At 41.0% G+C, this 27647-nt stretch overlaps 1 protein-coding gene across 1 annotated transcript; it reads right to left on the bottom strand.

The window, feature by feature from the left end:
- Window positions 1-8850: 8850 nt before the first annotated feature.
- On the bottom strand, window positions 8851-26819 carry LOC116335188. The gene is made up of 4 exons (XM_031758802.2): window positions 26642-26819; window positions 25048-25776; window positions 12062-12165; window positions 8851-9724 (listed from the first exon to the last, which is right to left on the bottom strand). The coding sequence occupies exons 1-4, from the start codon at window positions 26817-26819 to the stop codon at window positions 9524-9526; spliced, it is 1212 nt and encodes a 403-aa protein (XP_031614662.1). The 3' UTR covers window positions 8851-9523.
- Window positions 26820-27647: the final 828 nt, after the last annotated feature.

Genomic DNA, 27647 nt, shown 5'->3' on the forward strand with positions numbered 1-27647 from the left:
GGATTAAGTGAGGCTGATCTAGAGGATGAAAGAAGAGGACAGGAGAATAATTAGGGGCCTGTTCTGGCTCTAGCTCTGGAAAATGTTTCATTGGTTTATCAAAGACTTGACTATTAATACAAAATACATGTTTACATTCTTGATTTTATCTTCGTGTAGCAAATGCATTAAGATGAAACGCACTCTGCTTGGCGTGACTCACATATTAGGACTCTTGTGTTAAGATGATTTTTCCTAAATGTTTCTTGCTTCTGCTGACAGGCTTTGGGTTTACTTTTTAATTTTAAAAAAAAAATTTATGTCTTTCCCTTCGTCTGCCTCTCCTCACGCTTTCCGATTTGATATACAGAGGCCTCACCTCAGTGCAGGCCAAGGCAAATGTTTGAGCCACCTGTTGCAGGAAACTTGAAGCCCTCTGGAGATGTTAAGACGCTGGAGCAGAGGCTGCGATCCAGGTACAGGTCTGAACCTGTGAGCTTGTGTCAAGAAGCAAGACAGGAGTAAATGAATGATGTGATGATGCAGATGAATCAGATTTACAAATAAGATGAAATTACACTAGTTTGTTTCTTCTATAATTTGTTGTTTATGCAGTTAGCTTAAAATTTTGACATAATTGTCAACACAATCAAGTATCAATCAACACAATCTTCAACAAAAGACTAAAAAAAGTCTACAAATGTAGGCAAGGTGGAGTGTGGTGAAGGGTGACAGAAAGAGCAGTTGCTGCTGAGAGTATCCATAGCAGTACCTTTTTTTTTAAGTTTGTCTCTTGGTGCTTCTTTTTACTGTTGCTGTCTCCTGTAGGCAACACCCTAAGTGTGGATAAAAACCATACAGAACCCAGTTTCATAGAAAATCAGGAGTTTAAGGAAAACAGTTTTATTTTAAACATCAAAAAGAAATTTGTAAAATGGTTTTAGAATTTTTTTTGATGCTTCAGTTTTCGTGCGACTGCCAAACTTTGATAAATATTGTGTTTCTCCAGACTGAAAAAACATCAATATGACCAAGATATGTAGTCACTGCCCAACCGTACTAGACTAGGCGAAACCAAGCTATCCAATGATTGTCATTATAACGAACTTTGATCAACGGGTGTCTACTATGGACACGTACTCCTGTGTCTGGCAACTAATGAATTCTCCTTCTTTCTTTTCTACTTTGTTTTGGTCCCTATCAAATACTTAGACATGGCAAAAAATAAGAAGAAAGAAGAATGTAATGACTCAGCCACACTTCAGTAAAAATGGGACAGCAAACTCATTGTAACTAGGAAAGACCAGTGGTTGCCAGGTGATTGCATTAAATCTTATTCAGGAACTGACTGAAGGTAGTAACTGGTCACCCAAAAGTTGAGCATGCAACCTCGACCTCTTGGCAACCACTTCAGTTTGCAAGATGATTGCACAGGTGCCCAGGTGGAAGGCAACCAGCCTCCAAATAGTCATGGTCTGACTTGGACTGACTGTACACATGAACCCAAGCGTACTCATCTGAGATGCATCTCTTTCTGAATGGGGAGTTGATTCAACTGGTTGACAACTCGTTGGGGTTGCATGGCGCCTGTGCTATTTTGCAGTTAAATTGCTGTTCTGTGTCACTATTTGTGGAAGAATGTTGTTAAATCTCTGACGATGGACTTTTTATATATATAGACAACAGTCTCAGTGATTTATCAGAAACAGATTGCACGTAATTGCCAACTCGACCACATACAATCACAGCTTGATAAGACTGTTGCTTAATTTATTTGCTATTTTTTTGGATCTGGCTGATGGAATGACCACAGCAAACGCAAGAGACCATACACTGTTTGTTTGTGACGCTGCTGTCAAAGTCAAAACATAGGGAGACATGATAAGAGTTAAGAAAAAGAATAATAAAATTAGAAGATTTGAGTAAGAAATAAGATAAATAAAAGTAATACAAACTCATTCTGATTTAAAAGCCAAGGAATAAAAGTGGGCTTTCAGACGGGTTTTAAAAGTGTCCAATGTTGGGGAGGTCCTGATGTGAAGGGGCAGTTTGTTCCACAGTTTAGGAGCAGTCACAGCAAAGGCCCGATCTCCTTTGTGTTTTAATCTGGACCTCGGCACAGCGAGGAGCAATTGATCCGCAGACCTCAGTGATCTTGCAGGAGTGTACCAATTTAAAAGATCAGAAAGGTATGAGGGTGCTAACCCGTGCAATGCCTTAAAAGCAAATAATAAAATCTTTAAAACAAATAAAGAATATAGTATATATGCTCGCTTAAAGTCTCTTAAAACAGAGAAAGATGGCTGCTGTGACAGACTAGTAAACAGCTGAAATGCATGGATAGCTCGCTCAAAGTCTCTAAAACAGAGAAATGGCTGCTGTGACAGTAAACAGCTAAAGCATGTAGGCCAAAGCCAAAGGATTATCGCAGAAGCAGGCTGGAGCTCTGACTCCCTCCAATTATCATCTTCATGCACCAAAGTTGTTTTGAAGACTGCAAGTGGTCGCAGACCTGACCCACATCTTCAGAGCAACCATTTCAGAGTCAACCCAAGTTCACTGCACACAACTGTAATAATTTTGGTCATGTCATGGTCTCCAACTGCTGTTTTCCCAAGGGTGACTGTAGCACAAAACAGTGTCTGCTATTTGCTGCCAAGCAGCTGGTGCACAGTTTACACTACGTTTCTCAGTTTTTTTTTCTCTTGAATAACTGTTTGTCTCAAACTGTATTGGTGCGAGTGAGACTTTAATGCTGGGTAAAGTCTCAGTCGAATTATAAAGAGGCTACACAGTCTGTAGTGGTTTGGGTTTGTTTTTTTAATTACACAGTAAGTCATCTATTTCACACATTTACGAGTAATTTAATTAATTAATTTGCAAAATATAGCTTTGAATCAGCCTGGATGCAAAGGACTGAGTATCTGAGCTTCAGAGGACTCAAAGGTCGAAAGAAAGAAATAAGGTATAACAAGCTGAACATAAGAGGTGGAGAACGCCTGGTTTACCTTCTGGGTTCCAGGAACTCCCTTGGACTGCTTCCAATGATTGCCCCTTTGCCCCCCTCTTGGTCCTCTTCGTGCCTGCAAATACCCCCTTCAAGTCACCCCCCCACCACTGCCCTCCAGTTCCAGATTTTCTTGCAGCTCCTTCCTCTCACCCACTCACCCCCTCTCCTCTCACCCTTTGGCATCCCGTTCAAACTGCTGCCCTCTCAGCAAACATCTCCCCTCCTCCCCACAACTGGGCTGCTGTAAATGCCCCCAGGACTGAGGTTCTTTCAGTTATTCACCTCTGCTCCAAACCCACGTCTTTCTCCGATTCCGAGCTTGCAACCCGTCTCTTTCTCCCTCTCTCTCTCTCGGTCTCACCAGGATGTAAAATATTCACAGCTGCTGCTGCGGTCAGGTAGCACGGCCACAAGACTCTCTGAGCAAACAGAGGAGCTGTGAACGTGTGAAGCCGATGGTGTACGTTTCATTTGAGGTTCGACACAGGTCCGATAGATCCCGATGTAGTCAAAACAGAAACCGCATACTGAGCCTCGCCACATGCCTCAACAAACCAAGCTCTAACCAAACATACCCAAGTACAACACTGAAAAAATGACACTGCAAACAGCTTTTAGAAACATGTCAGGCGCACTGCAGAAATAGGAGAAACGATACGTGGCTTGGTGCCGCTGAACACAGTAACTGAGATATCACTGAGGTTTATAATCAGTGTGAAACATCTGTCTTGAATAAATGCCTCGCTTTTAAAGTCTAGCCTCGTTATGCATTACGGGCAAAGGCAAGAGCGCATTAAGTCATGTTAGAGTTGCAATAAAAATACATCAAGCTCTCTTCCAAGAGGTCTACACATGTTATATATGCGGACTCGATTCCAGGTTCTCTGAATGAAGAAGTGTACAAATTTGTGTCAGATATCCAAGTTCCAGTCCAGGTTTCCTTGTTCAAATATGGACTTAAATGAGATGTTTTACATCTCTGAAGCTGTACCACCAAATAATAAAGACATCTTGGCCTGGGAATGCCAGCCCTTGAACTTTATGAGGGAGGGCGAAAGGGGGAAAAGAGGAGGGGTATCGGTGTCTTGAACACATTTCAAAGTAATTGTACTTGATATGTCGTTTACAGAACACCCAAGTAATCATATAAACAAAAGACTAGATGCCCTGGGAGGATGAAAGGAAATCTGAATCTCCCACTGATGTATCATACTTACTCATTTTTTGACATGAGTGTGAGACAGCGAGGGATTCCTGAGCACAATAAGAGGATCGGGGACCTTTTTAGTAATAAACACAGTGGGATGGACGGACTCCGGTGGATTCCTTCATACTCACAAATTAACTTAGACACACACACAAAAACAGATGGCAGAGGGCTGAAAGTGATGGATGCAATGTACAAATTAGAACTGCTACAGGCCCGGGGATAAGGAGACTGCATGTGTGCACGTGTGTGTTTGTTCTATGTTTGATCCTGCACCTCAACCTTACCGAGGCATGACTTACGTTTAAAAAACATTCCAAAAAATAAAAAGATGAATTTGAGGGAAAATCGCAGGACCCGGACAGCAACAACACGAGAAAACAAGTTAAAGAAAAAGTGAGGGAAAGCAAAAGAAGAATAAAGAAAACATGAGATCATAGTTAATTAGAATCAGGTGATAAACAATGGAGTGATATTTACGTTATACCATATGCCCCGCTACATGTGTCTTTCTGTCTCAAGGGATACAGTAACAGGTTTCAGACACGTAAGGTCAAGAGGAGGCTTTTCCCAGCTGCTAGACCACACTGATGCACACACACGCCCCTGTCCAGCCGCCCAAGTGTGTCGTCCATTCCTAAAGCCTGTTCTGTCTTTGTTGTTATCACATAAAAGACAGTGTTTATCCTCCAGGAAGCCATGTTTGCCATATGTACTTGTAAGGGAGAAGATTTTGCAGCGAGAAACGAAAACCCCTGAGCTAATCAGGCAGGTTGTCTCCTGGGCTTCTCTTCAAAATCCTAATCTCTTACAGATTCCTGATTCACGCCTTGGATTTAAAAGCCCTCCAGTGGCTTACTCTTGTTTGTTACAAACCCTCATTATTTTGGCAGACTCCAGTCAAGTATTGTCTTACTTAGACACGAAATGCTGCGCTTCTTGATCTCTGAAATATTGACTTCAAAAAGCATTTCATGATGGATTCGTCAGCTTTGAAGCTTTCAACGTCGAACTGTTTAATCACTGAAAGCTCCAGCCATGTAAAGTCCACAGAGCACAGAGCATGTTTATCTATGGTACACCAACACTGTCTGTCCAGAAACTCCTCCTACACTCACAGAGGAAGCTCATAAACCAACCCTGGCATATACACTTTATTGCCAAAAGTATTCAATCACCCATCCAAATTATTGAATTCAGGTGTACCAATCACTTCCACAGCACAGGTGTATAAAATCAAGCACCTGGGCATGCAGACTGCTTCTACAGACATTTGTGAAAGAATGGGTCGCTCTAAGGAGCTCGGTGAATTCCAGTGTGACACCTGTGCAACAAGTCCAGTCATAAAGTTTCCTCACTACTAAATATTCCACAGTCAACTGTAAGTGGTATTATAATAAAGAGTAAGCGATTGGGAACGACAGCAACTCAGTCACAAAGCGGGGTCAGCACATAGCACGCAGAGGTTACACGTTTCTGCAGAGTCAATCGCTAAAGACCTCCAAACTTCATGTGGCCTTCAGATTATCTTAAGAACAGTGCGTAGAGAACTTCATGGAACTTCATGGAAAGGGTTATCATGGCAGAGGTGCTGCATCCAAGCCTTACATCACTAATCGTAATGGAAAGCATTGGATGTAGTGGTGTAAAGCACACCACCCCTGGACTCTAGCGCGGTGGAGATGTGTTCTCTGGTGTGACAAATCACGTTTCTCTGTCAGGCAATCTGATGGAGGAGACTGCGTTTGGCCATTGCCAGCAAAACAGTACTTTGCATTGTGCCAAGTGTCAAGTTTGGTGGAGGGGGGATTTTGGTGTGGGGTTGTTTTTCAGGAGTTGGACTCGCCCCCTTATATCCAGTAAAAGGAATTCTTAATGCTTTTGCATATCAAGACATTTTGGACATAAAAACATGGATGGGCAAGTTTGGTGCGGAAGGAGTTGACTGGCCTGCACAGAGTCCTGAGCTCAACCTGATAGATTTGGGATGAATTAGAGCAGAGACTATGAGCCAGGCGTTTTCATCCAACATCAGTGACTGACCTCACAAAATAGCTTCTGGAAGAATCAAAAAATCCCGTAAATGCAGTCCTGAACCTTTTGGAAAGGCATCCCAGAATAATTGAAACGGTGCAATGTTCACATGTGTGTAAAGACTTTCGCAATATAACGTAGGTACTGAACACCTGAAGCTTCTTATTTTATGAAATGTTACAATGCCATTATAACGTAGGTACTGAACACCCAGAAGGATTTATGCACCTCAGAGATTTTATAGAAAATGTTACAATGCCATTATGTTGCCTGGCAACCACATCGCTTTACATATCCAGTCATTCACCCATTCACAAAATCACCAGATTTTAGGCCATTTATGACACCTGCGGACACTGGCGCCACCGGGCCCTCTGAGAACATTATAGCATCTATTTAAACTTCCGAGCCGGGCTCGAACAATATTACAAGGCGAACTCCCAATCTTGAATTTATATAAAAACTGTTGAATATTAAGATATCTGTGATATGACACCACCATGTGACCGACTGATTAAAATCTAATTATATAGTAGATATTATATGAGAAGTTTACTATCTGATAAATAGCTGTGGAAATGAAAGTGGAATTTGTAGTTATAAATTAATTAATTCAGCCTACAAAATCACCTTTTCCCCCAGCATATCATTATATTAATTTTTCTAGGTACATGTTATTAAAATGTGCAGGTAGCCCAAAAGGCGCGTATGGAAACATAATGTAATAAAAAAGTTATTACATCTTCTTGTGTTGTATAGGTATAAAATTAATAGAACAACATTAAGCATACCAATTATTTTTTATTAATGAGAGTGGACAGTAAATGGTTTAATAATCCCTTAATTATATATAGAAGTAATTGGACTTTGCTGTATAGAAATATGCAAACAACAGCTACCCAATCTAGTTTTTAGACTTTTCTCAGTGTTATTAAGTATATCAGTTATCCAATGGCACGGGCAGCCCAAATAATACTCTAGCATGGGCATGCACTGGTTTATAAAATACATAATTTATTTGAACTCACTGACTTTCCTCTATAAAATTTGTTTTAGTCTTGCAAAAGTACATAAAAGTCTCTGTCTGCAAACACAATCATGGGTTCAGCAACCAAACATATTAGGCCTCAGTGTCTTAATTGTATCAGCCATTATGAGAAACCTCCGACCAACGGACTAAAACCACCTACTTGTACCCTTTATACACCTAGAACATTGTATCATTTTATTTTGATAACTATACAATTTAATTTATATTCCCACAACTTCAATATTCCGTTCTTATCTGTATTACAAACTGTATTGCGACGTCATCCTGTTGCCTAGCAGCCACTTATTAACTCACTAAAATCACCTAATTGTAACGTTTATGTGCCTAGAATATCTTATAAAAGCACTGTACCATTTTTTTTACAACAATAACAATTTATAGAAACAAAACTTGATTATGATTTATGACTCCATCATGTTGCCTGGCAAACACCCGACAACTGACTAAAGACATTTGTGTTATATTAGAGCTGAACCTGAGCTGAACAGTGCCACTTAAACTTAAACACTCAACGTAATGACTCTGTGGTGGCATCCGTCATTTTTTACAGTGTTATGTGTTGGAGCAGTAGTTTATTTTATTATTAGCAGCTGAGAGGGTAAAAGGTTGAGATTTAAAACTCATCAGGAGAGGCCAAAGGTTGTTAAACTCATCATGCACCCTGGATCTAGATGCTGCAGGTGGTGGCAGACAGAAGGACTCTGGCCAAAATAAAATCTCTGATGGACAGATTCTCCCACCCCATGCATGTAAATGTTGCTGAACTGCAGAGCTCCTTCATTGACAGACTGCTGCGTCCTAGATGCATGAAGGAGCATTTCCGCAGGTCCTTCCTCCCTGCAGCTGTCAGACTCTACAATCAAAACTGCTCCCAACAATCATAGATGTTCACACCAGCGCTGTAACTTGCACTAATCAACCGAACTACTACTACTGTTATAACTTGCACATTATGTTTCTCAGTTTATATATATATACTAACTTATTGGAAGTTACATGTCTATTTTTTAATGCACAGGTACAATACACAATCTGTACTTTTCTAATTATTCTAAATATTCTTAACTATTTAAACATCTTTCTGTATTCTGCTCTGTTTGCACACTACAACCTGGGTTTGCCACTTATCTGTACTTTAATTTGAATAACTGTAAAGTACTCTGTTTTGGTAACTATTGTCCAAGATGTAAATATGTAAAAATTGTATGTGTTTCTGTTCTATGTCCGGTGTCCTGTTCTGTTTGTGTTTTTCTGCTGTTACAACCAAATTTCCCCTTGTGGCACAATTAAAGGATTATTCTATTCTATTCTATTAAGTATATAGGCTTGCTAACAACATGAACAGACCAAATGATATTGTAGCTATCATGGTTAGTAATAATGAGCTAATATATATGCTATAGCAATAGGCTGGATCAGTCAAAATTCAATCACATCCTTTATGTTTGTATTCATTTTTATGTTTTTGTTGTGTATATTGCAAAAGAACAAACAATAATCAAACGCTGAAAATAAAAATAACCAAAGTCAGTCAGTCAGGTTAAAGACAAATATATTCTTTGTATTTATTCAGGTTTAAATGTATAGTATTCAAAGAGAAGCATACATGGTAAAAAAAAAAAAAAAAAAAAAAAGACAAGACAAGACTTTGCCTTTTTTGTATTTTTGTTGGGTTTTTTGTTAAATATTACACAAAATAAATAAATTCAAAGAAAAAACATGATAGTTTTAGACTTGCTGCTGTGTTGGTACTTGACTAAACACAACACAGCCTTTTTTCATTTTTTTCCTCCACCCATCTCATCTTTTCTTCTCCTCCTATCAGTCAGCTTTCTGCTAATACTTCCTCTACCTTCTCCTGTTTTCCCCCATTTTTTTCCTTTTTTGCCATTTCTTCCCCAGTCACTGACTTCACACGTACACAAATCTAAAAATGTGAGTTAGCGTTTCACATTTTGGCACAGAAGTCATTTCTTTTCATATTTTTACCGTGCCAGTGTACTTTATAACTTAAAACAGAAAATAGTATGTACATTGTATAGCGATATATCTTATTTCTTTCTTTAAAAATAGAAATGTCTTTATCCAACTGTGATAAAATGTCTGTTTGTTTCCTTTCTTTTCCTCCTCAGTGCATCATACTGTTCAGACTTGAATCTGTCCAATGAAGCCATCACTTCAACTCCAAAAAACGTCCAATAGCCTTTAGTCTGCAGAGCTCTCCCTTGGCTGATTTGTCCAGTCATCGCTGTTCTGGCAAAATAGGCAGGAAGTGAGTGGCTGGGTTTTTCCTTCGTGTCTTCCTTCCTTTCATTGGCTTTCCCTTGGGGTTCAGTGCGACAAACATGCGCTTGTCCTTGTTGAGCCACTGAGCTGAAGCATAGGTGTTATACTTGTTTTCCTCGATGCGTTCAATTAGACGGCAGTCTGGGCCGTACTCTCTCTGTGGAGGAGAAGCAAAGAGTTTAAAAGAGCTGAAGAAAAAGATAATAAATTATATTTAAAGTATATTAGTACAGGTTGCCTTTTTAAGATTTTCTCCATTGATGAAAACCACCTCTTGCAGGTAGCCAGTGGCTTGAAACTTCCCACTGTACCACATGTGTAAGTTCTCAGTCATGGTTAGTTTTTACTCAAAAACAGTAACAGTTTTTTTGTTGTTGTGTTCACTCTTACTAATTTTTGTTTCAGTGGTTCTTCAGGGCATCGTCAAAGCACAGCAATAACCTGGAGTTCTTGTGACAAGATCCAATAACAAATGGTCAGCCATTGCTTAAGAACAATCCCCAGCGTAATCTCCAATTTTAAAAAGTCAGACGTAAAACTTGAATAGTTGTCAGTGTTGTTTGTGTGTCAGTAGTTTGGCTGTGTGGTGGTGGGATAGGTTGAGGGCAGAGAAGTTATTGTGACTTCTCGATGGTTCGGGCTTAGTGCCGAGCAAAGAGCATTGTGACACAAAGTTTGTGGCTTACATTACCGCAATGGCCACCCACTGGTAAATGAAGAGAAAATGATCTGAGAGAGCTGCATTTGTCAGTTTACTGGAAGCTGCCCTTCTGCTTAAGGCTAACAGCGCTTAAACAGCCAGTTAACTGGATGCAATTGATATTCGCAAGCAAATATGTACTTGCTACACACACACAAACACACACTAATGGCCAATATCTCTCCTTCGCGCGCTCTCTCTCTCCACCACAGCTGTTCAAATTGGTTCCAGAAGTAAAGCTGAGTGTTCCCAGAGCAAAATGAAAATATTTTATGAACGCTATGCAGCTTTTTAAACTACACTGGTACAAGGTACAGTTAAATATCGCGTGAGTGCATGATGTAGGAATATAAGCCTGTTCACGGTCACATGGTTAAAAAAAGTAAGTAGTAAATCGGTAAGCTTTAAGATGAAGGCATGTTCAAAGGCTAAGGTTAGAGTTAGGCAAGTAGCAGCTATAGTTAAGGATCAATTGAGTCTCAAAATAATGGTGTTAATAGGCAAAAGAATCGTTATAGTAAGTACAGAAACGAACGTTAAAGTAGTAAAAGTTACAGGCGATCATAACCTGCGGTGTCACCTATGTGCTTTAATCTGCCAATACAATGAAACAATGAATTCAATTGATTAGCACCAGATAAAGAAGTCACTGTGTAAAACCATCAAGTGTAATCGAATGCCGGCCCTTCGCCGCTCCGCTACTAGGGCTTGTGTTGTGCCGCGGAGAAGACGTCATGGGAATTCAGTTGGAGGCCATGCAACAAAATGCCTCTTTTTATTTTCTGTCTTTTCTACCGTGTGTCATTTCATCTGTTGTGTGGCTCCTCAGAGACATGCTGAAACTCAGGTCTTTCAAAGTAGGGAAAAGAGGGGGGTGGGGGAGGCAGAATCGAATGAGGGAAAGAAGGGTGAGTGAGACAGGACAGATAAAACGAGGGCTGCTCTACCCAGAGAGACTGAAGCAGAACAGAGAAACTGAAGGATTGTGTTTCCTGTTTCTGAATGGAGTGGAGAGGAGAGGTAGGTAGAAGAGAGTAACTGTGGTTCCTATTTCTGGAACAGTGAGTCGTACAGCCTTGTCCATTGTTTTATAAAGCATTCAAGAAACTTCAAAGCCACAGAACCACCACTTTAGAGGGAAAACGTCCTTTTACCGATTTTTTTTTCACTATCATCATCAGTCGAATTTAGCAATTGCAAAAGTGCATTTGCAAAGAGTGAAGCAGATTTTGAACTAACAAGGCGTAAATCTCTTAAAATGGACCTTATTTTCTGTCATATACTAAGGGTGACCAAAAATTTCAAGTAATGAATTTGATGTTTGTGCAAGTAATCTGCTCAACAAGTTTATTATTTAAGCTCTCAAGCTTAAATAAGCTGAAGCAATTGAGTTCTTGAGAAACCGTGGTTAAGAATTTAATCCAAACCAAGATATTAGCTTCATTATTCAAAGAAGGATACAAAGCTTCTCTGAAAAGAGAGGCACCCGCTGGACTACAGAGCTGCATAGGACTCTTATATATATTGTGTAATTTGTACAACACTCGGTTTCATTTTTTCTACTCTTAGATCTGTATGTCATGGAGAGGGTATATTAAAAGGGTGTTCGCACCCATCTCCATCCACCTGCTGTTTAAACCCTCTGTTTGTTAGGAACAATCAATCACCAAGGCCTAGTATAAGATAAATAAGGATGTTTTTGGACTGAGAATAAAGCTATCCTCTTGGACTTAGGGAATAAAGCATATTAAATAAAAACGACAGGTCAGAGAGTAAAACAGTGCTAAAACTTACCGCTCCGTACAGAACGCCATTCTTCTTGATTGCCAAGTAGTGGTTACTTTTGAGGCCCTTGATGGCCACCACTCCCACATCCACTGATTTGATCTCCAAAACACCTGGTGGAGCAGGGACAGGGAGACAAATAGGGAGTCAACTTTTGTGTGGGTCATTTACTCAGATAGAGTTACATTCTTACAACCACATATTTTTCTATTTATAGTCTGGAACAGGACCCTGAACAGGTTCCAGTTTCCTGTGATGATTTATTTACTTTTTATTCTGTCTGTCTCTAAAAGCAAAAGTTTTTCATTACATTACATTTATATGCATATGTATGTCTGACAACTTAAATGACTTTAATGATATAGTAATTACTTTGGAATAAAGCTCAAAGTTTCCCATCAATTTTCATGCAAGTGTTAATGTTACCAAAGACAGTATGAAATGGAGAGACTGCATCAAAATATCTGCATGCCTCTTAAGGCTGCTATAACATATCTATATGTTTGTTAATTTCAGGGTCTCCTGCACTGTTTTTTTTTTTTTTATTTCATATTTTCCCACAAGTGAACCCCAGTCTTGTCCCCCTCCCTTTCTTTTTCCTTCACTGTGTGACAGTCATCCCGGTCTCTTGCCCCCTCCTCATTTGCTGGTTAGCTTGTGGGCTGTATGCTCTGGGACCAAGGTGTTAGCCAGGAAAAAACATTTCTGCATTCTATGTTTGTTTTTCTGACCAGAGGAGCACAGGCAGGCTGGACGGAGCAAGGCTTTCTGCCTGCCAGACTGGCAAGAGGTCAACGCGTTTGTATCAGTTTTCAAGCCTGAACCAATTACTGATTTAAGCTGTGGTTGCCAGCCCTTCCTTCTCTCATCTTAAAGCCAGTTACAGCGGGCCATAAAGTAATCAGGAGATGAGGTGATTAGCCGAGGGGGGCAGTAGGAAGTGGAGGCTGGTTGCAGGAACACTTTAGACAGAAAAGAGACTTGGATATTCACCTGATCTTTAGTGGTAAATAAACAAAAAATGTAAATGCAAATTTTCATGTGTCCCCAAAATCTGGTTGTGAGACACTTAAAAATATTCATTGTATCTCAACTGCCTCATACAGTAGCTGCCTTTTTACCAGATGACCCTTCACTGCCCTTAACCCTCTTTTCTTGTACTCAGACTGAGATTTGAAACTTCCTGCAGGCTTTTGATTTTTATGAAGGTCAGACCTAAGGAGAAGCCTCCAGCTCAGAATTATACAAAATCTATATAAAGAATATGTCTTTCACTGACTACGCTGCATCGCCTAGTTGGTCTTTGTTTTCACTGGACAAGGATTTGGAGAATGTTTGTGATTTTTTTTTAATGATTTGTGGCCTCGTGTTAAATGTTGTGGCTGATGCATTTGTCCCTCATGTGGTCGATTTCAAGAACTTTAAGAAGAGTTTCGTAGCTCCACGGTGCGTCATGCAGTCTTGCTGTGTGAAGTCCATTACTCACACAGGCATGTGCCACAACACAGCGCTGATCTATCAGGTTCAAAATGTTCCAGCTGACATTTCTGAGCTGTGATCCATTAAAAAAAAGGGATCTGTCTGTGCTGCGCTACAGGCTGGTCCACCTGTTCAAACCTTCCTCCTTCCATTTGATGTGGTTTGTCTAAAACCAAAAGCACAGGGCTCTTTTATGGCCCCTGCGCCAGTTACCAGAAGCAGCCCGTCTGCCTGTGAGTGAAAAAGCCTGGCTGCAACAAAAGGCTTAAATTGCAGTAACAACAGTTGGCAGTAATGCAGGGAGATGGAGAAAAACAGGACCTGAGCTTGTGTCGGGCTAACGTTACCTCTGCTGTCCTTAAAGCTGCATTTTATTATTTTACTCTCTCACTCAACACCTTGTCTTTTTTGGTGTCTTGTTAATGTGTATTTTTTATTTTTTCTGCTTTCCCCCCCCCCTCTCTCCTGTTTCCCTCCCTGTGTCCCTTGGATCTCAGCCCAACATCTTTATGAATTATGTTTTAAGTGCAAAGGGGGAGTTTTATGATCTGGCACTGAAAGCAAAAAAAGAAGAAAAAAAAAGCACAAAGTTTACTTAATTTAAAAGGCATGGTCATTTGCTGCTATCAACATTTTTTAAAGAACTACCAAAGGCAAACACCTGTGTGTAACAGGGCAACATTTCAACTTTCATAAGAGCGAGCCAAAATGGTCTCTGCTTGTCAAGCTGTAACTGACAGAGCTGGAAGTTCAAATAAACACAGCCCAGCCGTCTAACAAGGAAGAAACTGTTCATTAACGACTCCATAATGACCTTAACGATATTTAATTAACAGATTTTTTTTTTTTTTAAAGACAAATCTGAGCTCACGAGAGCAGGTTTCATGCATTTTAAGCCATAACGATTGCTATTCATAGTAGTGGTTAGGATCGTGACTGATTGAGATTTTTGGTGTTGCTGTAATTTTCCACATTGGTGTAATCCATTGTTATATTTGTTGTTACAATGATCTACGCAGTCTCTCTGACTTATAGGAGAATTTCTCAACCAGATTTCTGTTTAAATTTGGCACCAATTTCAACCAGATTTACAAAGCAAAAGAAAATCTGAAGAAGTTTTAACATCTGCTGCTGTTTGTTCATTTGAAGTTAACCCTAGTGGACCGGCTATAAATCAGCCACCAACCGAATGATGATTAAGGTGCTATGACATAATTAGAACAGGAAAGAGCAAAGAATGAGTTCAAAGCTTAATTTAGCTTTTGCATTATTTCACATACAGGTCAGCAGTCACACTGAGCTTGTTTGTTTCCCAGTTAAGCAAAAACTGTAATAACTAGTGCACTGACTTCACAGGATAAAATCACTGGATGTATGACAGTGTTTACTTTTTAAGGTAAATACTTTTGAAATCAGCCAATTCAAAAACAGCTTCTTTGCAGAGAGACATGAAACCTGAACTCTGCTAAATACTTAGTACTTATATGTTAATACTCACTTACTGACTAAGCAGGACTCACTCTTGCATTACAAAGTCAATATTCCAGTGAGCAGTGCAACCAAGTGCAATAACAACTCAGCTGTTTTGTATTATTTTATAATTGTACTGAATTATATCATAGTAATGTATGCTAAATATGCAGGAACCACCAGGACTGCTACAAATTTCATTGTAATTTGTTCAACAGATGTGAAAATAAAAGTAAAGTCCAATCTAATGTAGTCTAATCTAAAGATTAAGCATCAGCCTGAGATGTACACTCTTCTATGATCATTCTAGCTCATGCAGATCAGCACGGTCACACAAATATAATAAAAAGACACACTCTCACACAGGAGCGCGCACATTCGCAGACCTCACACCGACCCCTGTTAGGCCCCTTTTTGGAAACGTGGTCAGTTAGACTCCAGCTGATCCCAAAGGTTAGAGGAGGTTGTGAAAATGTTTCCACTGTTTATCCAGGGGCTTTTTGAAGATTATACTGCAGTTGTTCACTTCGTGACCTCGACACGGTGACCAGCTGTGAGCGGGTCTACTGCGTGTCTACAGCTCGGAGAGGTCTTGCTCCTCGTTGTGAAATATCGTCACTTGCGGAGCAGTTTGTGTCATGAACTCCCCTCCGCGAGCAGAGTGGAAACGATTTTTGTTCTTTTATTCTGCGTCCAGTGCTCTGCTCTGAACCTCTGACTTCACTATTTTTATTCCAGCATTGACTGATTTCTCTCACCCTTTTTGAGATAAATGTGACATCCAGGAAACAAAATTCTCATGAAGACAAAAAGGACCCTATTATGTATTTCTCTTAAAAAAAAAAAAGATTTAATAGGAACCTTTCATGCGTTGAGGTCTAAACAGTAAGATCATTTTTCTCTTTGAAACAAGCAGCAGAGTGACTGACGACATTTCATATTCACAGTGACATGAGAGTTTACATCCAGGCAACCACCAAAGACTCCAAAGCAAAGAAAATCCAGTGGGAACACATGCAAAAGAATAGAAGAATTCAAAAAGGGGAAAAATGGACCACCAAATCAGATACGAATTGCTCTATTTGGTCACGTAAATAGAGAAAATGTCTTTTTAATTTGGCTCGGCCTTTGAGGCCACAGTTTTATCAGGATTAAACAATTTTGTTAGCGTTAGTTATTTGTCGGAGTTTGAGCGGACTATTTCCGTTTCTTTATGAAGTCCAAAAGAGAACAAACATCTCTCGGATGTGCAGATTGCTTGGTGAGAGCTTGTGGAGATGTTGGGCTGGAGCAGAAACTGCTGCATGTTGTGTATTTTGGGGAGCACTGAGGTATTTGTTTAGACTGATGTGGCTGACAGCAGTATCTTCTTGTGCTAAGTGGCCACATCAAAGCACGCCTAGCTGATGGATTACATGAAAGAGGGAACAGAGGGCTGTTTCTGATTTCCAATATGGCCAGAATTTTTCTACAAATACAAGTTTTTTTGTAAATTGATTTCTTTTCATATTGTGTTCTGCACATATTTGATTTGCGGTCTAAAAATCATATTAAATAAATTATGTTTGGCCTTTGTGACATTTAATGTGTTTTTTCTCAGTTCCTTTCATTTTCTTTTTAGCCCGCGCTCACCATATTAGCTTACTCTTGCCTGGGCAATGGTTTTATATCCTTTCCTGACTGATGCAGTCACATCAGCGTGTACAGAAATGGGCAAAACTGCACACTGTTAAACCTTCATCTGATTTCATTGGCCTTGGCGTGATCGCGTGGGTGAAAAAAGCCAACGGTCTAGCCAGGAGATAACATGAAATTTGCAATCACTTGCAATCACTCATGCTTAAGAGCGGCCAGGAGAAATTCGCAATGATGTTAACCGCGATTTGATTGAGTGGAGAACCACCTGAGAAATTGTGATTCCTTAAACGCAGTTTACTTTGTAACATGATAGAGCGCCCGTGCTGCCAGCTTCTGTCAAGAACCATTCACAGGCCTGACACAGCAGGAGTCGTGTTTTCAGGCAGAGTGCTGTGATGGTCGTCTGCATTTCACACATTTTTCATTTACAGTTCAGCTGCCAGTGCGGTGTTGCCCAACTGTTGTGGCTAGAGTTGTTGTTGATGGACTCTCAGCTTTTAGAGATCTTCTTATATTACACCACAAGTATTACCCACAATATCATTCAGCTTGTCACATCCTCTCTCTGCTTTGCTCTGTATTGTGTTCGTTTGCACATGTATTAATTTTGTACGCATTCAGTACGCACACACTTAACACACACACACAGAGTAATGAGCCGGCATTCCTGACGGCTCTGTTCAAACAGCCAGACTGTCCAGATGCCTCTCCAGTCTCAACTCACAGCACTACCTTTGATGACTCCATTAAGAGGCTCAATTTTATGCAGTGTGTGTGTGCAGCAGGGTTAGGGGTGAGCTGTGTGTGTGTGTGTGTTTGGTTGGGGGCTTCTCCTAAAGCACGTGGTGTCTATATGGCAGCAGCCCTGGATGTTATCTGTCACAGATGCTATTCTCCATCTCCCACTGCTTTACTGGCCATGAATTCAGCCTGTTCACAGGCACCAAAATGACACTTTCTGCATTCGGCTTCATCTGGACATTTTACAACATCGCTGCAGGTAGAAAGAGTCTTGTAAAAATACACTATAAGGCAGTTGTGGCGTTTTACAATTTCTCAAAGAAGTTTTCAGAGGAAAGGAAACAAAATTTGCTTCACATCTTCAGATGTTGAAAATCTAAAACTTGATGATATTCAAGGTGATACTGCATGACAAACAAAAGCCTCAAATCCTCATCTAACCAAAGATCTGAAACAAATTAACTCATTTTTTTCTGTCAATTAACCACTCACATGTCTAACAGTTTTACCTCTGCTCTCCTAGAAGTTCTGCTACAAGAGGTCGCAGTTAATGGCTCAATCACACAAAATAGGACAATAAGCTCCTTTAAGCTTTGAAAAATTTAATTGTCTTGTGATTGCACTGAATTTTTTCACATTCAGTCACCAATTCCAGTTTGTTGCTGTAATCATTTTCATTTGCAAGGCGATTGGATTGGTTTCCTGATAGGTTTCCTCTGTCTAAACAGTGGCGATCCAACTCAGAGTGATTGCAAAGACTCTCGAACAGATTGGCAAAGGGTTGCAAATAATTGCCACGTCGCAACAAGTTTGAATCATTCTGCAACAATGAAAACAACTCCTCTGTGATGTGTCTGTCTGAAAGAGGGGACTTGACTCAGCTGGTTGGCAACTGGTTTTATTCTGGTAATATTCCTATATAAATACAAGATTGCTGAGCACCTGTGTCATTTTACGGTTAAATCCTCGTCCTGCAGCAACTGCATACGTCACTATTTGTGGCGGGATTTCTGAATTTATGTTTCAGGTCTATGAGGTAACTGGACTCTGAATGAAAGTAGTTAATGTGAATTTCTGTGTATGGAGACGACAGCAGATTGGAAACAAACAGTAATAGACTGGCAGCAAGTTTTGATGATTTATAACAGTTCAACAGTACAACACATGGCATAGCAGAATTGTCAACTTGACTTAATTGATTTAATTGCAAACTGATGGCAGGCTGATTCAGCCTGACTTATGTCTTATTGCCATCTCGATGTTCCAAAGGTGCTTTGAAGACCCCGAATAATTGTGTTCATGCCACGGTCTCCAACCACTGTTTTTCCTAATATGACTGTGACTGAATTGATTCTGGGCTATCTTATAAAAGAATAATAATTCTCATGCCATTTTTGGCCATTTGTACAATTTTATGATGTTAAGCTCTCGACATGAGTTTGCTCATACTTATTTCCATAAATGACATTAGCAACTTTTCCATTGCTTTGATTTGTTATTTAAACAACAATAAACTGTTTGCTGCTACAGCATCACTGAGATGACTTCTCAGATGCTGTCAGTTCTTCCATATTAATAATATGAAACTCTGCGTGCTGGTAAAACTTAATGACCCATGGATGCTTCCAAAACTTCTACCCAATCATTAAATAAGTCTGCATCGCAGACTATCATTAATTCAGTGTATTTGTAAACCTTTTGCCAAATGCATGGAAATAAATAATTCATCCTTTTTATAGGAGTACAGAAGTATGAAAGGTTATCAGAGAATCTCTTCCTGCTTTTCTCTCTCCCAGTCTCCAGTATATGTCAGATTGTATTGTTCAGCAATCATCCACAAAATATACACAATGAGAAAGGTTTTGCGGATAGTAATGGACTCTCGATGTTTGGCACTCTCTTCAGTGAGCTGGAGTGCTCCGAAGGAGCGGAAGATCTTACAAAAACACAATTTGTTGCTGAAAGACTTTTGTTTAAGGTGGTGCCCAACTGGGTTTGTGGCGGGACTGACTCGGTCTGCCTTCGGAAATCTGGCTCTTCCATCTTGTTGTAGCTGACACATTAATCGACAGGGGAGCAAATTTATGGGAAGATATCAAGTGGTGATGACAGGAAGTGTGTAAATAGTGATGGAAGACAGATCCTGTCATTGTCCTCAGCGACTTTTTGCAAAAGAACAAAAAAAAAGTTAAACAAAGACAGCACTGAAATAAAAGGGCTATCTTAACGAGAAAATTACAATAAAAGTGGAGGTGTTACTGTCAGCATGCATGCGTTTCTATTCCTGAGGCATCCAAGCATCAGTGAATGCGTTAAAGGACACTCGTAGGCTTATCGGCATGTATGAGAGACCCCTGAAAAGTTTGCACAAAAGAGTCAAACATTTAACTTTTATTTTTTTTCTGTTTATTACGACAGGTTTTAAATTGTCTAAATCAGTTCCCGGGGGGTGTTCTGCACCAAGGAGTCTAAATATTTTACTATACGCTGTAAAAATGTGCTGATTTGGGACATGTATCCCATTAAAGACACACACTGTGGACATTACTGTTACCCACATTATCTCTGAGCAAACACAAACTCTGATATGACTGTGTCACATAAAACTGCTCTGAAAGGATCCCTTTGCTGTTGCTGTGGTGTGGCTTGGATTATTAGCCAGCTAGCTGGCAAGCTTAAAGAAGTATTAGAGCGAGTTTCCATCATCAAGTGACGATAAAAGGCTAAATGAGCTAAATTGATCAAATATGCAGATGGTTGCATTCAGTTTGATTTTCTTGACGACAGCAACAGAGAACCAAAATGCACGCAGATTGAAATGCTTCTTTCTGTTACTATGAAACAGGTCTGAAGCCTTTAAGGTGAAAGGTTTTAGAATACAAACAGCTCTAATTGCATCTGAGAGTATGAATGGTAGTAAGCATATGCTTAATGAAGATTATCAGGGGGCCTTGGAAAAGTCTCTCCCTTGTAAGAGATCCCAAAACGTTTATTTTTTGGCCTCGCTTGCTCCGCAGATTAGAGTAAAATGAGTCATAATTCAAAAGTGACATGATTTGATCCAGACTCCCGCTGCAACAACATCACGGGGAAGATGTGCAGTATGAAACCAAAAGAATTTATCGCAGTTACACACCCACAGGAAGACTCTAACTAATTTCACTGATTACCGCGAATGGTTTTTCCATTATCTTTGTGTATAGCCAATCAGGGGCACCCTTAATGGCGTCCTGCATGTAAACAACATGAAAGTTGTAGCTGAATTAAAGGTCAGAAAGAGGAAGGTAGTGTGTGTTTATTGTATGTTTTCAGAGTACAGCCGAATGTAATTGTTGATGTTGGCTCTTAAGAGCACCCGTTTTAGTTTTTCCTGAACGAGCTCCTTCAGTGATGTTTGCGCGCCCTTTTTATTTACAGCTGCTGGGGAGAAGAGTCCGTGCAGATGTCAGAGTAACTTTAAATGAAAACCAATGCTGACACTAACCTCTGGTACTTCCAGTACCTCCTCATAACTCTCTTTTATGGGCCACACTGTTACCTTTTCCCATGAGAACCCTAAACACGCTCATCAAGCATCCCATCGAAGGCAGATCTCAGGACTTGTTACATTTGTATTTGGCTCTCACCTTGCTGAATCATTCAAGCTTTATGGATGCAAAGTACAGAGATGAAGAAGTGCATGTGGTTTTAAATATGTACACGTTTATTCCACAGGAACAATCTGCAATGTTGCATTTCTAATCGCATTTTTTTTTCTTTTTTTTTACAATACACAGTGCAGCCTACATTGCTTTGATGATGTTTTAATAGTCTAGTTTTGCTAAAGTTATAAAAGTGTAGTAAAATATATTTTAACATTTTCCTGTATTTTCTAAAACTGCCCTAAAATAATTCTAAAAGTTGAAGAGGACTCTGGATCCCAACGGCAAAACAAGTTATTTTGGCTGAAAGAAGATTTTAGCTTTGGCACTGACTTCACAACATACACAAAAATAATATTTGGATACAAATGCATCATTCCAAATATAATTCTGTCTCTTGCAGACTTGTTAATATAAAATTTGGCTCTTTGAGTTGCAAAAAATCTGGCATTTGCAGAGTACAACCAAAAGTGATACAATACTTGTAGTGCTGACCTTTCCATTAGCAGTGCTTCCTGACTCAGGTCAATAGGTAGAGGTCAAACAAGAGGGGGCAGACCCGTGTAATTATCCAGGCCAGGGAAATCCTGGTCTAAATCAGAATGATGTCCAGAGAATTAAGAGTCTAAAATTGTGGTTTGTTTGATTCTCCCATGACAGCGCAGTGATTAATGCATGATAAATGTTAACCAGAAGTGTGTGTGTGGCAGCTTTTACGATGAGAATCAAACCTCCAACTGCTGTCACCTTGGCACCGTTTAGTCGTAACTGAGCTACTCACAAGCACAAGTCTGCAGTCCAACTGCAAGCGCATGTCCATTTATTACACTGTGTTATTCGTTTGTTTGTAAACAAGATGTGACAGTCTGTGGACAAAATGGAGGGAAGGAAACAAGGACGGTCTTGTTTCTTATGGTCAGCGGGAGGATGGATGCTAATCACATGGCAGCCCCAAAAGATTTCCAAACTGAGACCAGAACGCTTCATTTCAAAAGGCCTTATGAGGTGAGATGGATAAATGGGCGTTTAGAACATAACACATCAGAACGCACGAGTCTCTAAAGCCTGAGTGATGTGCCGGCCTCGGCTCTGACAAGATCATTAGAAAGGCTCCGCTGCGGAGGAGTGCCGCGACCCCGGACCAGCAGCTAAAACTTCTTCATCACCTCTGACACTGTCTAATGACACTCATTTGCAATCTGACTTCCTGAACATTAGCAGACGATTAGACTACGATAACCACGGCAATTAACCCCCGCGGTAGTTTTTCAATCTAATGCTTTCCCGAAGAAGTGTCGCATCGGGTAGTCTCACACCTGATTTTACACTCTGGAGAAACTTGAGTGCACTGTTTTTGTGCAGTTGTATTATATAAGATGCTGCATATAGAGAAAGTTTGCTACATTATTTCACATAGGCCATATGTTTCTAATAGCCAGAAACCAGCATCAGAGCAGTAATCTGTCTAAAAGTCTGTGTTTAGCTTCAAAAGTATACCAGTGTAAATGAGCAATGTTATAATCTGAGGTATAAAAATAAACAAAAAGTGTGTTCAAAACTTGTGCACAAACACACCAGAGCACTTCTGAGTAGGACCAGTCATACGCTGTCTAGTATGTGAAAAACCACGTCCATGATCACCATTAGGGGAATAGAATTGAAATATATTCTGTTTGGTTTAGTTTGAAGGGTACAATTTGTTCTTTGCTTATTTCAGAGTGCATAAAAAATGGCAGTAAGTGGGAGTGTTAGCATAAGCATAAATGCTGCTCTGCTCACGAGCCCGTGTGCAGTCATGCTATCTGAGCACAAGCACCTGGACGTGGAGTATAGTTTGATGCTGGGCAGCCACACGCATTATTTAATCACCAAACTCTCAGCCATGTCTCAGTCTACAGCATGTCGAACATCTGCACTTACCATCAGGTGGATACAGATTGATGAAATGCTTTCTAAATATACCGCCAAGACAAAATATGGCCTGAAAGGTTTAGCCTTCACGACCAAGTTCCCATATTAAGATTCCCTTTTCTCCCTGGAAGGTTCTTACCTATTTCCTAAAACAATCAAGTGGCAAGAGCTGCTGAAATTGATGGATTGTGCCTCTAATGCCATGACCTGATGCTATTATAGTTAGTGACACGTTGCAGCCTAATGGCTGAGCTCTTTCTGTGCATGTGAGTAAAAAAAAAAAAAGTGTGTACATATGTGTGTGTGTGTGTGTCAAAGAGGTCTGCAGGCGAGGGGAGGGAGGAAGAGACGCTAATTGAAATTCCTTCAGCCATGTCTGGCAGAGCCTTGGTGTCTGAGTGGCACACACACGCACACATATTCACACTGGCCCTGGCCCTAATAAAAGTGGGCTTTGCCATATGGAGGCCATGTGCAAGACTGGCCTCTCTGTGCTCAAGCGTGTGTCTGCATCTGTGTGTGTGTGTGTGCGTGCATGTACTCAGCAGGCGAGCCTTGTACAGCACCAGAGCGTCGAGTACAGATGCATGCAACCCTATGACATGTGTATGAAGGTGTGTGAGTGATAAAGACCAGTTTAGAACAAGTACACAGACACTTGACATCATACATTAGAAGAAAACTATTCAGTAATGCAGCGAACGCCTGTTCTCTAATAATAAAGATATTATCTCGTGTTTTGGACATCACCCATCTAATTCAGTGAACTGGCAGGCAGACTGTGGGCAGGTAAATGTGGGAGCAATGTTCTGTTCTCACTCAACAACTACTGTCAGTATGTCCTTAGGCCATGCAGTTATTCTGTGCCGCTCGCAGGCCAAAAGACTGTGGCAGACTTGGAGAACTTCCAGATGTGTTTAACTAGAAGATAAAGCCGCACACTACAAAATGATAACAGCTGATTTTCTGTTCTGGATCAGTCATAACTGATTATGATGAGCCTTGCAAGTCGTTAAAAGTATTTAGATTTGCTGCAGTACAGATCTGATGCTTTGGTGAGATTTGTATGATACCATCTGGCTATTTAGCATTTTTTTTAGAAACCAAAAATAGGGCTTTTGCCATAATTTGTTTTTATTTTTTGGAGGGCGGGTTTTTTTTTCCTGCTGTACCTGTGGATTTTGAAGTTATCGTTGCATTTGTATTATTTTCCCTCAGAAACCTAAGGTGCTTTTAATATACTGGTGGAGTTTTGAGTTCCCAGCAGCAGAGGAACTGCGAGTGTGAAAGAGAAACTGTGTGAATGTGAGGCTGAGTGATGCTGACAAATAAGCATGTGTGCTCAGTGACCCTTCTCGGGATAAATAAAGGTTAAAATCATATTTCCCTGTCTGCAAAATGCACAACCAGGAAAACAAAAAAAAGGGGGAGCAGGAAGCGTTTGGTTATTGCTTTATATCTGAGTCAGTACAACCTCATAGTTAGCATATGCCCACGACTATTATAGCAAGAGCACAATAGCAGCAAGGAATAAGAGTACTTGTCATACTCCCCAGGGGTTTGGTAATAGCTGTGTTTTAGATATTTCCTCAAAGAGGAAGAACTTTCTCTGGGCAATTTCTAATTGGTTCCAGTGGATCATCGCTCTTTTTTATCTGCCCGGTTTACTTTTTTTTTTCCTCTCCTCTCCTGCTCTTCTACTGTCATGCTTTTCTTTCCCAAACTCTTTGTAGTCAGGCAATATGCCTGCCTCTACACATGGTGAAAAGGCTGCAGGCGCGCAGCTCTGTTATTTGTTCGATTGCCCAGCTACCTGTCTGGAAGTGCATGGGTGCTCACAGAGCGGAAACAAGGAAACATCAGTGGCCACAGATAAACATGTGCAATGAAGTGGAAGACAAGCAGTGCGGCTTTTGCCACAGATGTGCCACTGACAGATACTAAGGTTGCGTTTGGCTCTCTTTATATTGCCTTCAAAAAGTCTAAAAAGAAAGATCTCATATCAGGATCTTGAATATGAAATTGATTTCTGACCTTCATAAGTTGCTGTGTGTGTGGTTAAAAGCTGTTTGCACCAGAAAGGATCAGCTGACACATTAAAGACAGATGACTTACTGTATGGATCGTCCTTGTTTCCGGTGCCGTTAACCTTTCCCTCCTCGCCAATGCGAAGGTAGAATTTCTGGGAGGAGAACAGTTTCCGCCAGCGCACGTCCCCTTGTAGATGCTTGTAGCTGCTTCGCACGTGCCGGCCGACGACCGTCGCGGATGACGATGACACATTGGTCGCCCTTGGCAACCTTGCAGAGGATGCGTGAAGCGGTGCGGGTGATGAGGAGGGTGGCGGGTATGAGATGAGGAAGTGAGGAGAAGTCCCTCCTGGTGCATTGCGGCCGTTTTTGGAGGAAGCGGACAGCGGGGAGGATGAGGACGGTCCGAGCAGGAGAAGCAGGAGCAGCAAGGTGAGGGAGAGGAGTGAAGGAGGTCTACGGCAGGGGCAGGAGGAGAACCAGGCGGCCGGTGCACCTTGTGTCACTGTCCATCTACACATGGTAGTGGAGCTGGGAGAGCTGTGGATGTGCTCAGGGGCTGGGGCATGCTGAGCTGGTGCAGGGAGAGGGAATGAGAGTGGGAGAAACTCCCCCCAACTAAACCTCCTCTGTTTGGGAAACCCCAGCCTCACTGGGACTGTAGGTGTTAAAACCTGTAGAACAGCTGGGGTGAAGATGGTGCGACTTGCTGTGGCAGATGTAGGTTGATCAGGAATATAAACGTTGCTGTAGTGGGGGGTAATGGTGAAGCGTTGTGGCTGACGCCGCTGTAGTCCCCCGGTGCTGTTTATTCCTCACAAGCGCCACAGGAATGCGTCAACAACCATAACTCAGATCACCTCACAATGAGAATTACTAAGCGCGCTCCTCGGGGACCTCTCGCCTCCTCCTCCTACCTCTGCTCCTGACACTGACACTCTCTGCTCCTGGTTCCTCAAAATTACTCAAAATCCCATTTTAAAGTTCACATCCAAAGACAAAAACACAAATCATCAGTTCATTCACACAAACACACACACGAACACATGCGTCCCAGACGATTTATCCCCCCTCAGTCCTGGCAGAAGGAGAAGCAGGTTAGGAAAAAAAGATGGCAAAGTGCTTGGTAAAAAAAAAAAAATCAAATAAATAAAACAAGGAAGAAAAAAATAAAATTAAAATGCTGTTTCTTATGAAGTGTCCACGCCACCAAAAAAAGGAAAAAAAGAAGGCGTCACAGAATCCAGACTTTCTTCTCTTCTTTCTTTGTTTCTCTTGTTTTGTCTGAGCTGGTTTGAAGTTACTTGAGTGTGTGACTGACCCCGCGAGCTCTCGTCTTTCTCCCCTCTCTTGTAGTGCGTCTGTCAGTGAGCTGAGCTCCCTGTCTGTCCTCTGTCCTTGCCTCTCAGAGTCTGAATGCTGGAGCGGTGCGTTGCCTCTCTTCTTTCCTCCCGTGTGTGGCTCCCTCTCCTTTGGCCCCCTCCCTCTTTCCGTTGCCTCTCCCTCTCTCTCCTATCTATCAGTGGTGCTCTCGCTGGATATTTGGCGTTGACTGAATCTTGTCTTTTCTTTCACCTTATTTATCTGCTGTAGTTCCCCAGATGTCATCTCTTAGTGTAATTGGACGTCTATTAAAACCACTCGGCTTTGAAGGGCTGTGTGCATTTATGTGTTTGTGCGGGAGAGGGGAGCAGGGGGTGGGGTGTTCTGTTCCACCCTGTTTTCGTCTTCCCTCCCTCTCCCCCATTTCTCTTTCTCCTCCCCTTCCCAGACCACTAGTTGAGCGGAGCAGGTCAGAAAGAAGGAAAGAGAGCCGTTCATCTCTCCCTCTCCCAGGTTTTTGGGAGTGTCATCCATCTTTCTGATCTTACTTTCCTCTTGATTAGAAGCACTGTTTTTAAATTTACCAAACCGTCTGAAATACTAAACGCTGGCCAAACTTCACTCCAGGGTTGCCTGAAAAGAGCCGTCGAATCTGTTTAACAATCAGCTGAAAATGATCAATTCATTGATGTATTTCTGACTGACTTGAAGCCAAATAATGACATCCGTGTCTTCTTTTAAATCGGCTGAAAAACTTGTGATAAACAGCTAATTTTCCCTTATTGCATCTTCTTTACTGGCAATAAAAGCTCTCCTCCCTCTATGACACATGATTTCCTGACAGTGTCACAGACTTTCTCTTTCTGATTTAAAAATCCAAAAAATAGTTATGAGATGAGTCAACGTTCCTCAGCTGTTTTGACTAGCACGTAGCAATTTCTCAACCTCAGTCACTTAAGCCCCTGAATCTTCTGAACACCTCTCTGTGTTTGGGTAATCGCTGTACCTTACGTGTGTTGCTGCATTTTACCTTTCAAGAATCTAGGTCTGCTGTCTGGCTTCAGCATTGTTTAATTTCCTATTCACATTGTCAGACAACAACCATATCTCCTCCTCTTCTTCTCTTCTTCTTAGTTTATCTAGTAATATTGCTGTAACAGCTCACGCCTGTCAATGGTATGCTGCAGACATATTTGACTTTTAAACAATTCCATTTGGGGATGGATCAGTTGCACAGAAATAACCGTGTAAAGACAACCTGTACACTTACAGTCAGCCAGTGCTTCCCTCTGCGGTGGTAACTCCAGCTGAGAATGGACAGATGTTGGGCGCTGCCAGCAATCTGTCGTTCATGTCAGCTTT

Source organism: Oreochromis aureus, linkage group 7, assembly GCF_013358895.1.
Source record: "Oreochromis aureus strain Israel breed Guangdong linkage group 7, ZZ_aureus, whole genome shotgun sequence".
Classification (NCBI taxonomy): Eukaryota; Metazoa; Chordata; class Actinopteri; order Cichliformes; family Cichlidae; genus Oreochromis; species Oreochromis aureus.

Coding starts and splice junctions, on each gene's coding strand:
- LOC116335188 (XM_031758802.2), bottom strand. CDS start 26,819: ATGGATGACACTCCCAAAAACCTGGGAGAGGGAGAGATGAACGGCTCT. Junction 25,777..26,641: donor ACCCCCTGCTCCCCTCTCCC/GCACAAACACAT, acceptor GGCGCTTGTGAG/GAATAAACAGCACCGGGGGA. Junction 9,725..12,061: donor ATGGCGTTCTGTACGGAGCG/GTAAGTTTTAGC, acceptor TCTCCTCCACAG/AGAGAGTACGGCCCAGACTG.